The sequence below is a fragment of the Lynx rufus genome, unplaced genomic scaffold (genome assembly GCF_022079265.1).
Source record: "Lynx rufus isolate CCGP_SWC_20201006 ecotype Redwood Valley unplaced genomic scaffold, mLynRuf1.p SCAF_1, whole genome shotgun sequence".
Taxonomy (NCBI): domain Eukaryota; kingdom Metazoa; phylum Chordata; class Mammalia; order Carnivora; family Felidae; genus Lynx; species Lynx rufus.
This window is the reverse complement of record NW_025814823.1, coordinates 176,659,696-176,675,315: the sequence shown is the minus strand read 5'-3', so window position 1 is coordinate 176,675,315 and position 15,620 is coordinate 176,659,696. Positions and strand designations below refer to the sequence as shown.

At 45.0% G+C, this 15,620-nt stretch overlaps 1 protein-coding gene across 4 annotated transcripts; it reads left to right on the top strand.

Moving 5' to 3' along the window:
* Positions 1 to 853: 853 nt before the first annotated feature.
* On the top strand, positions 854 to 14,007 carry RPL26L1 (ribosomal protein L26 like 1). Of its 4 annotated transcripts, none has more exons than XM_047091107.1 (4): positions 854 to 889; positions 1,294 to 1,470; positions 8,820 to 8,960; positions 9,705 to 10,069. In XM_047091107.1, the coding sequence occupies exons 2-4, from the start codon at positions 1,303 to 1,305 to the stop codon at positions 9,831 to 9,833; spliced, it is 438 nt and encodes a 145-aa protein (XP_046947063.1). In that variant the 5' UTR covers positions 854 to 889; positions 1,294 to 1,302; the 3' UTR covers positions 9,834 to 10,069. The 4 variants fall into 4 exon arrangements, 3 of the variants coding, with proteins under 3 accessions (XP_046947063.1, XP_046947050.1, XP_046947041.1); XM_047091094.1 differs by lacking the exon at positions 854 to 889 and adding an exon at positions 13,556 to 14,007 and having other exon boundaries at positions 954 to 1,470; positions 9,705 to 9,880; XR_006964300.1 differs by lacking the exons at positions 854 to 889; positions 9,705 to 10,069 and adding an exon at positions 3,708 to 4,092 and having other exon boundaries at positions 931 to 1,470; positions 8,820 to 8,907.
* The last annotated feature ends 1,613 nt before the right edge of the window (positions 14,008 to 15,620 follow it).

Genomic DNA, 15,620 nt, shown 5'->3' with positions numbered 1-15,620 from the left:
TTGGGTTCAAGTCTGACTCTACAACCCCAGCCCTCCCTAACAGGGCTAAAACACTGGGGGAAAGTTTTGCAAGACCAGGTGGTTGGTTCTCAACGCCCTATTGTTGCACCTCAAATTCTTTGGATGGGCAGGAGGAGGGGAGTGCTTGCTTTAAAACCCCCACTTACCACTGCGTGGTTTCTTACGACTGTGATGGAGCACAAAAATTTTCATTTTGGGGGCGCCTGGGTGGCTAAGTCGGTTGAGCGTCCAACTTCAGCTCAGGTCATGATCTCGCAGTTCGTGGGTTCGGGCCCCTCGTCGGGCCCTGTGCTGACAGCTCGGAGCCTGGAGCCTGCTTCAGATTCTGTGTCTCCCTCTATCTACCCCTTCCCCGCTCATGCTCTGTCTCCCTCTGTCTCTCAAAGATGAATAGACGTTAAAAAAAAATTGTTTTTTAATTAATTTTTTTTTTTTTTTTCATTTTGAACAAGCTTCTCAGTGTTTCTAAAGAAGCAAGTCAGCCGATTGCATCTGGATCATCAGGAATGCTCAATATGCCTCTCGGCGGAGGGTAACACAGGCAAAGAAAGTTTGGGATGAGAAACAGACTATTGGTGTACCTATTTTTAACACACCAATAGGCCTCTGTTGCAGGCCCTACAGAAATATGCCCCTTCTCCCCCGCGGTGCCAACTCTTCGTGGCTTCTGGCTTGACCCCCGAAAGCGGCATGGCCCTGGGGTGGCTCCCTTAGAATGAGGCACTGCGATCCCACCCCAAGTCGCAGGGGGCGCCATTCGGTCTCTTTCTGACCGGAAAGGGACTCCGCTTCCTCTCTACGCTTGCGCGGCAAGGAAGCCCTCACTTCCGGCCTTGCGCGCGCGCCGTCTGAGCCTGACTGGTGCAAGGTGAGTAGAGAGAGGCAGGTGTTTTGTCCGAGTGAGAAGCGCTCCGCCCCATTGGATTCTTCCCCAACGTGCCGCGGGGCCGCCCGTCTCCCCAGAGATCTCTGCGTGACCTCCAAGCATGCATTCTTCTCCAGCCGTCCAAACCTTCCTCTGACAGTGAGCCTCGAGGCCCCACTGCCGCTCTGTTCCCACGACTCCTCTGCTCAGGCACGCGCTCCCCACGCATGCCTTACTGTGTCACAGCCAGACCCCTCATTTGCCCCATTCTCCTCCCTCCATCACCTTCTGAGGCCATCTCCTCCCGTAGAGCACTTGCGCAGGGATGGGAGGAGTGTCCTGGATGGAGAGCGGGCCATGGTACCCGACTGAGCACCCATCACTCCTTCCCGCGCCTCTTTTTGCAGACGGCCAGCATGAAGTTCAACCCCTTCGTGACCTCGGACCGCAGCAAAAACCGCAAACGCCACTTCAATGCTCCCTCGCACGTGCGCAGGAAGATCATGTCTTCCCCGCTCTCCAAGGAGCTGCGGCAGAAGTACAACGTCCGCTCCATGCCCATCCGCAAGGACGACGAGGTCCAGGTTCGTCTCCCTCGAGCTCTGGTTATCCAGAAGCGTGTCACTCTGGTGCCGGCTTTGCCTGAGAATACCATGTGTGCTTGGACGTGGGGGAGTCGTAGACTCCCATGCCTCCAGGCCCCTGGCAAGTAACCTTGCAGATGTGTCCACAGCCCCCAGGGTGTGCCTACCCAGATTAACTGAGAGCATTCAGATACAATTCTTCAGTAATCATGATTGTTCAGGAAAATAGTATACCAGCCAACCAAAACTTTGCTTTTCGGTTTAGTCCGTTGGCTCCAAGTTTGCCAGGCACTGCTTGTGGTGGCTCTTTGAACCAGCATCTCCAGGGGAAAGTGCTACGATGAGAGTAATTCATGTTTCAGTAACATTGGATTTAGTGGAGGCTGGGCATTTGGTGGCACTGGATTTGGCAGAGAGAATAGAGAAGCAGCAAGTCAGAAGCATGAAATTATGAAAGAGAATGACCCATGTGAGAGAGTATAAGTCTTCTGTTCTTCCTAGAGCTTAGGATGTGTGGTAAGAAAGGGAGCGTGGGGGATGACTGAAATAGACAGGGAGTGGATTGAATATGTACGGAGCAGGCGCCATTCTAGACCCTCTCCAATCTGATCTCTTTCTTACTACTTTATAGAAACTGGTTTTGGCTGAGATCAGTAACATGTTTATGACAAAATCCAGTGGACACATCTTGGTCTCATCATCCTTGACTTTTTCAGCAGCATTTGGCATAGGTAGCACTGCCTCACTTCTAGAAATAGTCTGTCTTTTTGGCTCCTGTGACCATTTGGGCTCAGTTTACTTCTGCCTTCTCAGACTCTTTTGCTGGCTGTTTCTCCTCTGATCTCTAAATGCTGGAGTTAGTCAGGGCCTGCACCTGGTCTAACATCTCATCTTACCTACATTGTCTGCCTGGGTGATAATACCTGCTCTGAGAGCTTTAAATGTCTGTCCTATGCTAACAATTCCCTCTTTTATATCCCAGCCCAAACCACTTTTCTGAGCATAGACCTGTAGATATGACTATCCACTGAACATCTTTCTTTTAAATTTTTTTTAATTTTTAAAAGAATTTTTTAAACGTTTTATTTATTTTTGAGACAGGGAGAGACAGAGCATGAACAGGGGAGGGTCAGAGAGAGGGAGACACAGAATCCGAAACAGGCTCCAGGCTCCGAGCTGTCAGCACAGAGCCCGACGCGGGGCTCGAACTCACGGACCGCGAGATCATGACCTGAGCCGAAGTCAGCCGCTTAACCGACTGAGCCACCCAGACGCCTCACATCTTTTTATTTATTTTTTTAATCTCATAGTCGTCCCAGGGGCACCTGGGTGGCTCAATCGGTTAAGTGTCCAACTTCAGCTCAGGTCATGACCTCACAGTTCATGAGTTCGAGCCCTACATCGGGCTCTCTGCTGTCAGTGCAGGGCCCACTTCGGATCCTCTCCCCATCTGTTTCTCCCCCTCCCCCTCGCACGCTTGCGCTCTCCCTCTCAAAAATAAACGCTTTAAAAACCTCATGTCGTCTCAAGCTTCTAATCTGGGAGTGCTCTGGATCAAAAAACTGCTACTGCCTCTATAATCGGATTCTCCTCCCATCTTTCACACATCAGTAAGCAGTGCTTTTTCACTTGCCTACCCCATAAACCTCTAAATTCTAATATCTCTCTCTCCCTGACCCATTTCTACTCTGTCACTTAATCTTATTGATTCTGTCTCTAAAATGTGTCTTGAATCTGATCACTTCTTTCCATTTCCATTTCAGTTCAAGACTTCTCCAGCTTCTACTCTTAATCCTGATCAGGCGTTCTTCACAGAGGGTATTTTTTGCAAATCAGATTCTACTTAAACCCTATCAGTGTTGCTTGATTGCTTACTATAAACCTAAAATCATTGACAAGGCCTTGTGTTACCCAGTCGTGGTCTACTTCTCCAACGTCACCTTATTCTCTAATGCCCACCTGTTCTGTGGTTCAGACATACGGACCTTTTCAGGTCCTTAAATGCACCTTGATCTTTCCTCCCTCGGGGTCTTTGCCCAGAATGGTCCCTCTGCCTGAAGTGCTCTTCCTTCTCCCCTTTACCTGACTAACCCCTCATTTTTCACTGTTACCTTAAACGTCAGTTCCTCGGAAAAGCCTTCCCAGATACTTTAATCAGTATTCTATCGTAGCATCCTCTATTTACATTTCTTTCATAACAGTGAACTCAATTTGATTTTATTTCTTTTTAAACTGAGGCATACCGGGCCCATCTGCACCCCCCCAAAGGCGTGGCTGCCCCGTTGGCGTCACAGAGCCACGAGCACGCGTCCTTCAGCCTGGAGTAGCTGGAGTTCATCTTCCTCCGGACTCTGTTCCTCGACAGCCACCTGTGCCAGTGCCTGTCTGCGCTCATCCCTGAGCCCAGGATCCAGGTGTGGTTCCAGAACAGGCGTGCCGAGTCATGACATCACAGTGGGAAATCCTTTCGACCTCGGCCAGGCTGGACCTTTTGCTCCACCACTCTGCTCATGGAACTGAAACGAAATGATGGAAGCCCTAGCTGCCTCTTGAGATAGATGTGAACTGCCTGCCACATCCCAGCACGGTTGGAGAGGGCAATCTCTGACCCTGACTCTCAAGGTCAGAATTTTGAAACCTATTCTCTCTCTCTGAAGGCACTGATTCAAAGCCGGACTCATGGGAGGAACACATCTTTTCTGCCTTTGATAACTCTTGAGGATTCTAGGCAAGTTCAGGTTAAGCTCAGAGGAGCCATGACTAGTAGCCAAGGAGACGCTCATCAGAATACTGTCCTTTCTGGCTTCCGTGTTAAGGTCACAGCTGTGTTCTCCTTATGAGGGTTTTGCCAGTTCTCTCTCACCTGTGAAGCTGCCTCACCTTTCGCCTGTGAACATTCACCCTTGCCCAGTTCTTCTTTCTCTGCGGTGCGCTCCCCCGAACCCCCCTGAAGTTGTGGCATTCATTTTGACACATGCGTGTCCAAATCTGCACATTCAGTTTGGTTTATATTCCTGCTCCTTCTTGACGGTCCTCTCGTCTTTTGGGCTGGTTTTTCGGAACTCATTATCTCCACAAGAGCACTTCAGCTTGACCCAATTTCCACTTGTGCCTGACAGCTGCCGCCTTCTCACGCTTCCTCCAAGGCTTGCACGTTTAAACGTACTCTAACCCATCTCCTTCAACCTCACGCTGTGCCCAGTATTTACCACTTTTTTAAAGCAGGGTGTCGTCTCTACACTCCTTTGTAGCTCCCAGGATTCTGTGTCCAGATTATTTCAAGAGTCCCCTGCCTCTAGCTTCTCAACTTTTTCCACATCACTCTCTTTAGAAATCTGTAGTAGCCTCCAGTTGCTACCAAATGATGAAAACCTTTTGGTTACTTTCCCAGACAACTAACTGACATGTCTGGCCAACAGGGCAGTTTTTCAGATCTTCTTATGGTCACCCCTTCACAATGTATGTCTCAGAGCTCCCCCATCCCATTTGGGCGCCAAATGATTACTTCTCTCAAAACACGTGAGATCTCTCCCCCCGACCCCCGACCCCCTTCTGAAGCCTGAAACTTTCTGTAGTCCTAATTTTTGTGCCTGTTACTTCAGTCATTCCAGCATCCCCCTTAGCACTTATTGTTGTACTTCTGTGCCATGTTGGTGAATTACTCAGTGGTTCAACAAATGAAAGAAAAATAAATAAAACTGAGGCATAATTTACAGACAGTAAAATGCACAGGTGAGTTTGGGCACACACAAAGCCATATAGCTGTCACCACAATTATGATCCCAGTCACTTCCCATGTGCCCTGTTGCAGTTAGTGATCATGTATTTGCATGTTTATTAGTTAACTGCTTGCTACCTATTACATGAAGATGAGGCCAGAGAGCTTCTCTTTTTTGTTGCCTGACCTCAGTGCAGAGCCTGGCACCCACAGGGGCACAGCCGCTATTTGTTGGATGAATGAAAAAAATTATTGAGCGGATGGAATTAAGACGTGAAAGAAAGAAAAGGAGGGCAGAGGAGAAGATGTGGCCATTTTTTCAGTGTCTGTGAGGTGTGAATTGTTTCCCTTGTAGATAGAACCTGAAACTCTGGTTCAATAAATGAAGAAAGTCACGTCTAGGCCAGGAATCCAGGTCTGACTCCACCAGAAGAGTAAAATAGTCGCAAGTGAGGGGCGCCTGGGTGGCGCAGTCGGTTAAGCGTCCGACCTCAGCCAGGTCACGATCTCGCGGTCCGGGAGTTCGAGCCCCGCGTCAGGCTCTGGGCTGATGGCTCAGAGCCTGGAGCCTGTTTCCGATTCTGTGTCTCCCTCTCTCTCTGCCCCTCCCCCGTTCATGCTCTGTCTCTCTCTGTTCCAAAAAAAATAAATAAACGTTGAAAAAAAAAAAAAATAGTCGCAAGTGGGTTTGTTAAAACTGCCTCTTCTCTTTTGGGATCTTCCAAATTTCACATACTTTCTTTGCTCAGGACTACCTGTCCTGCTTCACAGAGAAAATTACAACTATCACCCAGGACCTTTCAGAACTCCTGTTCCAAACCCTCTAATTTACCTCCAGTTCCACCCCTGCGTCTTTGTGCTTTCCTATTGTATTGACAGAAATGTTCCTCTTTCTATCTAGAGCTGATCCACTATATTCAGTGGCCTTCCATTCTCTTAGATTCTTCTCTCCATTATCCCCTTTCTGTACAGTTTCCTTTAACTTTTCCTCCATACTTGTTCCTTTTCATAAGCATTTAAACACATTCGTGTTTTCCTCTCTTTAAAAATAAAAAAAATTATCACTTACCTTCACATCTCCCTCTAGTAGATATTCTCTGTCGTCCTCTTCACAGCCAGGTTCCTTGGGACTGTTTTTCACCTTCACCTTCTCTATGGGGAACTCATTGTCTTACTGTAAATGCCTTCAGTCTCTCTGCTCCACTGAAAGCACTCTAGCCATGATCACCAGTGACCAGCTTATTGTCACATCTTTTCCTTTATCGTTCCTGCAGTTGACCATTCCATGGCATTTGACAGTGTCTTCTTGGCTACTATAACCCCACAGTCCCCTGGTTGCCCATTCTCTGGCCACTTCAGTCTCCCTTATGAGCTCTTCCAAAATGTTGGCTTTTCCTTGGATTTCTGCATTCTGCCCTCATAAGACCAGCTCCCTGAACCAAATCAGGTTTCTGAATTGCCATCTCTGGATGACTCCCAGGTCTTTGTTGCTGACCCAGTTGGTCTTCCAGCTATGTATAGAATTCTCTACTAGAATGTCACGAGATGCCTCAAATTCAACATGTTCCCAACTAAACTTTTTTCTCCTACCACGTATTTCTTCCCGCTCTGGGAAAGGCATATCCATCCATCCAGTTGCCCAGCCAGACTCTGTACATCCATCCAGTTGTACCCAGAGGCACAACCATCCTTGCCTCTTCTCTTTTCCCTTTGCAGGCCAGTTAGTTTAGTCTTACCTTGTCCCTCTCCTCATCTAGTGTTTGTCCAGTTCTGTTTAACCGGGTGTTCCTTTGGACTTGTTTTATTAACATCTTTTCTTGAATCTTGATGATGGTTAAGAGAGGCTATTTCATAGACTTCCATGTAAAAGTCTCTGGTCATAGAGAGTATGGTGGAGTTCCAGTGAGGCATGATCGTCAACCTGAAAATCACCTTGGTAAGTAAGTTGAACAATCTAAATGACATTTCAGGAGTGTTGAGATTCTCTAGTTTTTTAATACGTGGTATTTCCTCTCTGTTTATTATCAACATCAGCTATATCATGGCTCCTATTGAATAGGCTTGTGCCTTCAAGGAAACCATAATCTAGTTAGTTTTGAATAGCATTGGAGTGTGAATAGTAGATTTTTAGTACATGAAAACAGCCCAAGAGATTTTAACATTTTTGTTTTTTGTGACTATAAAATATTTGTGTTAATTATAGAAATCTTGAAATTTGAAAGAAAATACATTTTTTCTTTTTTTAAGTGTTTATCTTGAGAGAGACAACTCAAGGGCAGACAAGCAGGGGAGGGGCAGAGAGAGAGGGAGAGAGAATCCATACCATCAGGTATAGAGGGCAGGTATAGAGCCAGGTATAGATGTCAGGCTCCATACCATCAGAGCAGAGCCTGATGTGGAGCCCAATCCCATGAACAGTGAGATCATGACCCTAACCGAAATTAAGAGTCAGACACTTAATTTACTGAGCCACCCAGGCGCCCCTGGAAGAATATACATATTTTAAAAAGCCATGTGTAATTAGGGTGTCTGGGTCAGTTAAACCGTGTTGCACAACAGGTTATATTCACTCCTGGCTCAGTCAGTTGAGTGTCAAACTTTTGATTTCATCTCAGGTCACGATCCCAGGGTCGTGAGATCAAGCCCTTCTGAGCATGGAGTCTGCTTAGGATTCATTCTTTTTCTCTCTTTCTCTCTTTCTCTCTCTCTCTCTCTCAAATAGAATAGAAAAGAAAAAAGAAAAGATCATCTGTAATCCTATGTTGGCCTAATGGCAACAATTATTAACATTTGGATATGTTTCTATCCCATTGTGTTATATGCCATATATATGAAACATACAAGATTCAGACTATATTTCATATAAAGCTTTGTTTTCTTTTTTTTTCCTAAAAGTCCTATCTTGAGCATTTTGCTCGGTGATAAATTATTCTTTGAAAACATGGATTTTAGGGGCACCTGGGTGGCTTAGTCAGTTAAGTGTCCGATTTTGGCTCAGGTCATGATCTTTCACAGTTGGTGAGTTCAAGCCCACATACAGCTTTGTGCTGTCAGCATAGAGCCTGCTTTGGATCCTCTGTCTCCCTCTCTCTCTGCCTCCCCACTCCCCTGACCTTGCTCACGCGCACACATTCTCTCCCTCTCTCTCTCAAAAGTAAATAAAACATTAAAAAAAAAAAAAAAAGAACATGGGATTTTAAATGGTCACATAAGAATCTCAGGATGCTTTCTTTAACCATTCTTCTCCATTTAAATCTTGAGAGTGATTATCTTTTTTCTTAAACTCTGCTTATTTTTATTTAACTGAGATATAATTGATATATAAGATTGTGTTAGTTGTGGGTGTATAGTGATTTACCTTTTTACTCTCCGGACTAGTTCTGTGATAGCCATTCTAGTTCAAGGAATTTTTTGTTTTCAGATAAGAAAAAAATTGAAGTGAATTTTCACCTGACTTGGAACAACACAGAGCAGATTTATACCCCCAAAAAAGCTAACTCTCGACTGCCAGGGTTAATCTGCTTTGTACAAAAAATTGTATGTTAGTCTGTGTGTTCCTGATAATTAATTTCCTCACGGTGATGTTCATGCATGAGAATGGGGGAAAATTCTCCTCTGTATTTTCTCTTAGGTGGTTCGAGGACACTACAAAGGTCAGCAAATAGGCAAGGTAGTCCAGGTGTACAGAAAAAAGTATGTCATCTACATCGAGCGAGTGCAGCGTGAGAAGGCTAATGGTACAACTGTTCATGTGGGCATTCACCCCAGCAAGGTATGGCGGGACTGAGTGGCGGTAGCGGCTGGGTAGTGTAGCTTAGTGCTGTTGTCAGTTCTCAGTGTGTTGGTAGTGTCTACTCAGGTGGCCCAGGCAAGGACTTCTAGAGGGAGGTGGGGCAGGCTTGATTGATTCACTGGCTTAGTCATCAAGGATCCTTATTGTTTTCTTACTTGTTTTATCATCCTCGGTGAAGGCTCTGCCTTCCAGCAGGTTGCAGGAGGGTTCCAGGCATCCCTCTCCTACTAGATAACATCCAGAGGGAGGAGAGAGAACATCTCTTCCTGTGGCCCTCACACCCACCTGGCGGAATATGCTGTTCCTCATTTGCACTCCATTCCATGCACTGTATTGTAGGGTCTTTCTCCTCCAGAGTTTCAGATGAGAGCAGGATGGTTGGGGTCTTACTTATCCTTACGATCTCTATTGCCTACTAGCTGGTGGGAATGCTTTTTTAAGCAATGCGCTTTTCAAGCGATGTTTTTTAAGCAATGCGTTTTGCTGGGCAAGGGATGATAAATAAACCAGAAACATGTTGGTAGTATAATTTGTTTGTCCCAGCCCAAATGATAGTTGATATCACTAAACTAACTGGTCTCATAGATCCTCAGGAGTTGGGCAGCGGAAGGAACCAAACTGCTATTGTTGGGAAAAGTTCTGCTGTACAGAATAGTTACATGGTTATAAATCCTTTCCACTTAAAAAAAAATAAATAAAGATTTATTTTCTCACTCCTAACAGGTAGTTATCACCAGGCTAAAACTGGACAAAGACCGGAAAAAAATTCTTGAACGCAAAGCCAAATCTCGACAAGTTGGAAAAGAGAAAGGCAAATATAAGGAAGAACTTATTGAGAAAATGCAGGAGTGAATATAACCTGTTGTGCAACCACGGTTTAACTGTAGATTTTTAGCCTGGTGTGTATTCCTTTGAAACTTTTCAAGATGTCTGTCAAACGTTTCCTTCCTGTTTTGTTGTTGATAATGTAGCTTTGTAAATCTTCTTTTGCTGTTTTGATTAATAATTTTATGAATAATAGTTGAAAATGTCTCCTAATTGCAGAGGGAATTTGCATTGTTTTGTAGATAAAATCCATCTTACTATGAGTTCCTCGATGCCATTCTTTCATGTGTTTATCACGTACAGAGCAGCAAAATAGCAGTGGTAGGATGGCTGTGCTCCTGCCTGGAGCTCTCGTCCCTAATTCAGGGCTCTCGTCCCTAATTCAGGGGTGTGTCCCACTCAGTGATGGTCATTATGTGAACTGGCACATACAGGACTGAGCTCACTCAGTGGCTGGTGCTGCTTTGCACGCTTATGTCTCAGGTCTCGATGGATTGCCCTTTGGCCAGCTTCCTGTCCCTCGTGCTCCAACCAAGCCAAATGGCATGCAGCTCCCTGACCAAGCTGCCCTTCCCAAGGTCTTGACTTTGTAAGTGTATTTCCAAGTGACTGAAGTGTCCTTCCTCTCTCCTGGGGCTAACTCAGGAAACTGACGACAGCCTGTAGGCAAGATGTGGCTCACAGATTATGTTTGTCCTTCTATTGTTCTCATGATTTCTTAGAAGTCAAGTTCTAACACTTAAAACTTGAGAGATTCCACAGAGAAATCTGGATCTTGCTTCATCTGGTTGCATGGGGCCCTGATCCTGCATAGCGTCGTTTGTGTGGAGCCCGGGGCTGGCTGCTCTATCCAGTCTGCTCTGCCCATGTACCCAATTTGCCTGGCCCCCACTGGCATCTTGCGTTTTACACTCCAGGTCTAACTGCAACCAAACTAATATGAGTTCACTCCTTGGTGAGTTGCAGATAGAGACTATACCAGGTGGAGTTGTGGTTTTGTTTTTTGTTGTTTTTTGGTTTTTGTTTTTGTTTGTTTGTTTTTTTTTTTTTAGAGAGAAATTGAAAATTTTAAGCAGGCTCCATGCTCAGTGCAGAGCCCAATGCGGGGCTCAATCCCACAGCCCTGGGATCATGACCTGAGCCAAAATCAAGAGTCCGGACGCTCAATCGATTGAGCCACCCAGGCGTCCCAAGGTGGAATTGTTGTACAACAGAAACTTATTTGCAGCAAATAAGGAAATCACTTTGAAATCTGTGACCCCCTGAGTAGGGGTGAATGGGTTTCTTTCATTTAGGGTTAGGATGGATATTCAGAAAGGGGAGTTTCAGTCATTATTATAGGTAGAGGTGGATATAAGGTCATACACTTGTCTTAAGGAAACCCGCTGGTTTAGCATTGTCTGTTGTGTTAATGAAGTTTGTTTCTACCGTGGGTGAAGATTTTAACATTCTAATGAAGCAGAGGTAACTGTTGGACCTGGGAAAGGGGTTATGGGCCTGCTGAAGAGCCATAAACTGGATTGGGTCTTGGGCTCCTTATCTTGGGGAAGCAGTGAAAGGCCTTGCTTACTTTTGAAACAGCTCTGGGAGTTTTGCCACTGATTCATTATCTCTGATATGGTTAGGCTACTTCCTGGCCTAGTTGAATCTGTTGTTAGTTTTTGCATTCTCATTCTTCCCTTAAAGTCCTTAGCTATTGAGTTTTTTGCATTTCTTTGTAATTCTGACACCTTGTAAGTTTTACAAGAAGTGTGCTAGAGCAAGAAGAGATGCTTGGGGGCACCTGGGTGGCTCAGTGGGTTAAGTGTCCAACTTTGGCTCAGGTCAGGATCTCATGGTTTGTGAGTTCAAGTCTCGAATTAGGCTCTCTGCTGTCAGCGCAGAGCTTGCTTGGATCCTCTGTCCCCCTCTTTCTCTGCCCCTCCCCTGCTCAGGCTTTCTCTCTCAAAAATAAGTAAATATTAAAAAAAGAAGAAGAAGAAGAGCTGGTTAGGCATCTATCATAGAAAATAGCTGGGACCTAAAATGACTTCTTTTCTTTTCTTTTCTTTTCTTTTCGTTTCGTTTCGTTTCGTTTCATTTCGTTTATTTATTTTGAGAGAGAGTGAGAGCAAGGGAGGGGCAGAGAAAGGAGAGAGAGAATCCCAGGCAGGCGCTGTGGTTTCAGCACAGAGCCCAACACAGACTCAAACTCACAAACAGTGAGATCATGACCTGAGCTGAATTCAAGAGCTGGGTGCTTAACCAACAGCCACCCAGGCACCCCTAAAATGACTTCTCTTTCTCTTTCTGGGCACCCCTAACTCTTTCTGCTTACATAACTTCTAGTTACCCTTCAAGATTTAGCACCAGATCCATCTCTAAAATCCTCCCTTGCTTCTGTGAAAAATTATTGATTAAAATGCATGGTAAAAATGCATAAAATGATAAAATGCCTCTAGTGACACATGGCTGGACACATTGAGTTTCTTAGTAAATGTTGATTGAGTCCATTATTTCCCATTTTGAATGATGAAAAATGAGCTCAGATTAATTGTCCAGATCCCAGAGAACATAAGAGATGGAGTTAGTATTTGAACCCAGACCTCACTGCGTCAGAGACCACTCACATCCCACTTCAAGCCATCCATCCCTGGTGGTCATTTTTTCACCCTGTCATTTTTCACTCCCTTTCCCGGAGTCTGACAAGAGACTAGACATCAGTGTACGAGGGAGAAGAACCTATACATTTATAGCAGTAGTGCTGCCTGGTGGGAAAAGCATTGTCACCATTTCTCCACGGGACAGTCCGTAAGCTTTTGAGCAAGTTACTTAGCTCTGTGCTTCCGTTTTCCCAGTAGTAAAGCATCATAGTTAATACTTGCACTGCCTTCCCGCCTCATGGAAAATGGCAGGATCAAATAGTCTCTTTCCGAGGACCCTGAAAGCTGTGAGTGTACGAATGCTAATATTGTTTGTTGTTATTGTTGTTTTACTGTATTTCCAATCTAAGATTTGCTTTGCACCGAAAGAGGTAATGATTTTTTTACCAAACAAGTCCCTGGAAGCGGAAGCACAAACCACAAAATTCAGTATGCATTCTCTGACTCAGGCATTGATTTAAGAGTAGGCAGAATGATACTTGTCTTGGCTCTGAAGCCAGAGAGATTTGTATTCAAATCCTGCTCTGGTTTTTGGGCAGGCAGCCATTTGTATGAACTTGTTTCCCCGTATAGGTGAGAAGCTAAAAATGTTTCTCTTTGTGAAAATGCTTTATCAGACATGAAAACTAAAGTAGTGGTCCACCAGATTCTTCTGCCCTTAGGAGTCACTTGGATGCTTACTAATAGTTTCTACCCCTTTGCTGGGAGGTTCCGTGATGCAGTAAGAATGGAGAGAGACCTCTTCAGGTCTTATGTGCATGTGTATTTCTGAGGTGGCTCTTGTGTGATATTTACAACCAGTTAACTCTGGGGATTGTGGATTAGGATACGTGTAAAGTATATATATACACACAGCACATAAAATAGAGTAGGTGCCTCATACATGGCAGCTATGTTACCATTAGTAGTCTAGTGAGATCTGTAGTTTTTTCCGAATTTGAGTTTTGTCTTTATTCTCAAACAACACATGATTTAGTACCCAGAAGTTGCATAAAAGTAAGATTCCATACTAGATTATAGCACGGACGACATATTCTGATACCTGGTCTGGGCCCTAGGCTCCAGCCTTAATTCTCATCAATAAACTTAAATGATGATGTTTCCTAGGAGTCGGTCTTGGCTTGTTGTCAGCAACCCGTTCACTACAAATGACGGACCAGAGCTTTGAGAGCTGTCATTCCCACCGCCACCAGCCCCCCACGGGCAACCAGATCATGCCAGAATGCTTGTATTGAGCCATGTGAGTAATAGTGCATGGTGAAGAGCAGGAGCTCAGCATCACATGTGAGTTCTAATCCCGGCGCTGTCAGTTCCCAGTTGTGTGCCCTTGGGCAAATTGCTCAACCTCTGGGGCCTCAGTGTTGTCATTTACAAGATGGAAATAAAAGGAGTTACCACTTCACTGAGTTGTCAGACTTAACACCCAAGATACCACGTGTAGAGCAGAGAGCTCAGCAAACTTTAGCTTTTCTTTTAAAGGAGATGGGCAGTAGGTTTGTTTGCAGGAGCTGAGGGAAAACGTTTTCTCAGGGGAGCTCAGATAAATGCCGGTTGGTTTGGGTTTTTTTGTTTTTTGTTTTTAAGATCTTATTTTTAAGTAATTTCTATAACCAACGTGGGGCTCAAACTTAACAATCCTGAGGTTGACAGTCACATGCTCTACCAACTGAGCCAGCCAGGTGCTCCAAATGCTGGTTCTTGAATGGAGGGGAGATGTACGGGCAGTAATGTGTTTTGGCTGCTGCAGGAAATGGGGACTGGAGAATGCCACATGGGTGGGCCTGCCTATCAAGGTTCAGGCCCAAGGATTTTAGCGTGTTTCCTGGAATGACTTTGAATTAAGCAGTTTCCTACCGACCTCATTATGCAGATGTCCATTCACTTGAGTGAGTCCCCTGTGCTATTTTGGGAAGCCTCCAAACTTTTTTTGTTAAATGTTGTATTTATTTTTGAGAGAAAGAGAGGCAAAAGTACAAGCTGGGAAGGGGCAGAGAGAAAGGGAGACACAGGATATGAGCAGGCTCTAGGCTCTGAACTGTCTACACAGAGCCTGATGTGGGGTTTGAACTCCCGAACCGTGAGATGACCTGAGCTGAAGTGGATGCTTAACTGATTGGTCCCCCCAGGTGCCCCAATGGAAGCCTCCAAACTTTCAAACTTCAGATAACTGCTTCCGAATGTCTGTTTTCATACTGCATTCTGGCATGTTCAGCTACAGAGCTCTTAGTGTGAGTTGGGCAGGCAAGGAATTGAAAATTCTGGGAACCAGACAATTCTACTCACCGAGACTCTACCATCCTCTGTCGATACTACAGACTGAGCAGTTCCCATCTGACAGCGTGTGTCTTTTTTCATTGTTCTGCTATATTAGTTTTTTTTTTTTTAAGAAGTAATTCTTACATATGGTGTAACATTAGATGATAACACAAGGCATGCAGTGAAAAAGTTAAGTTTCCTTGTCACCTTGGTTCTCGGTTACTCAGTTCTCTCCAGAAGCAGTCACTGTTTCCAGTTTCTTTTGTATTTTTCCAGAAATATTTTGTGCATATATGATTGGGTGCTTATTAAAAGTCTGTGGGGCACCTGGATGGTTCAGTCGTTTAGGCATCCGACTTCAGCTCAGGTCATGATCCCACGACTCGTGAGTTTGAGCCCTGCGTTGGGCTCTATGCTGACACCTCCGAGCCTGGAGCCTGCTTTGGATTCTGTGTCTCCTCTCTTTCTGCCCTTCCCCCGCTCAAGCTCTGCCTCTCTCTCTCTCTCAAAAATTAACATTAAAAAAAAAGAAGTCTGATCTATGAAGAAGTCTTCTTGAGAAAGATCATCCAAATGTAAATAGCTCTATACTATAAGGTTGATTTACTGTTTGAACACATAATTACAATATAAACATGCACAAATATTAAGTAAAATATTTGGCTGAGGCACCTGGGTGGCTCCGTTAAGCATCCGACTTTGGCTCAGGTCATGATTTCATGGTTTGTGACTTACAGCCCTGCATCTGGCTCTCTGCTATCAGCTCAGAACCCGCTTCAGATCCTCTGTCTCCCTCTCTCTCTGCCCCTTCCCTGCTCACACGCTTTCTTTTTCTCTCTCTCAAAAATAAATGAACATTCATAAACATATAGTCTTTGGTCTTCAGAAATAACTAAGTGCACCTGGTTGGCTTGGT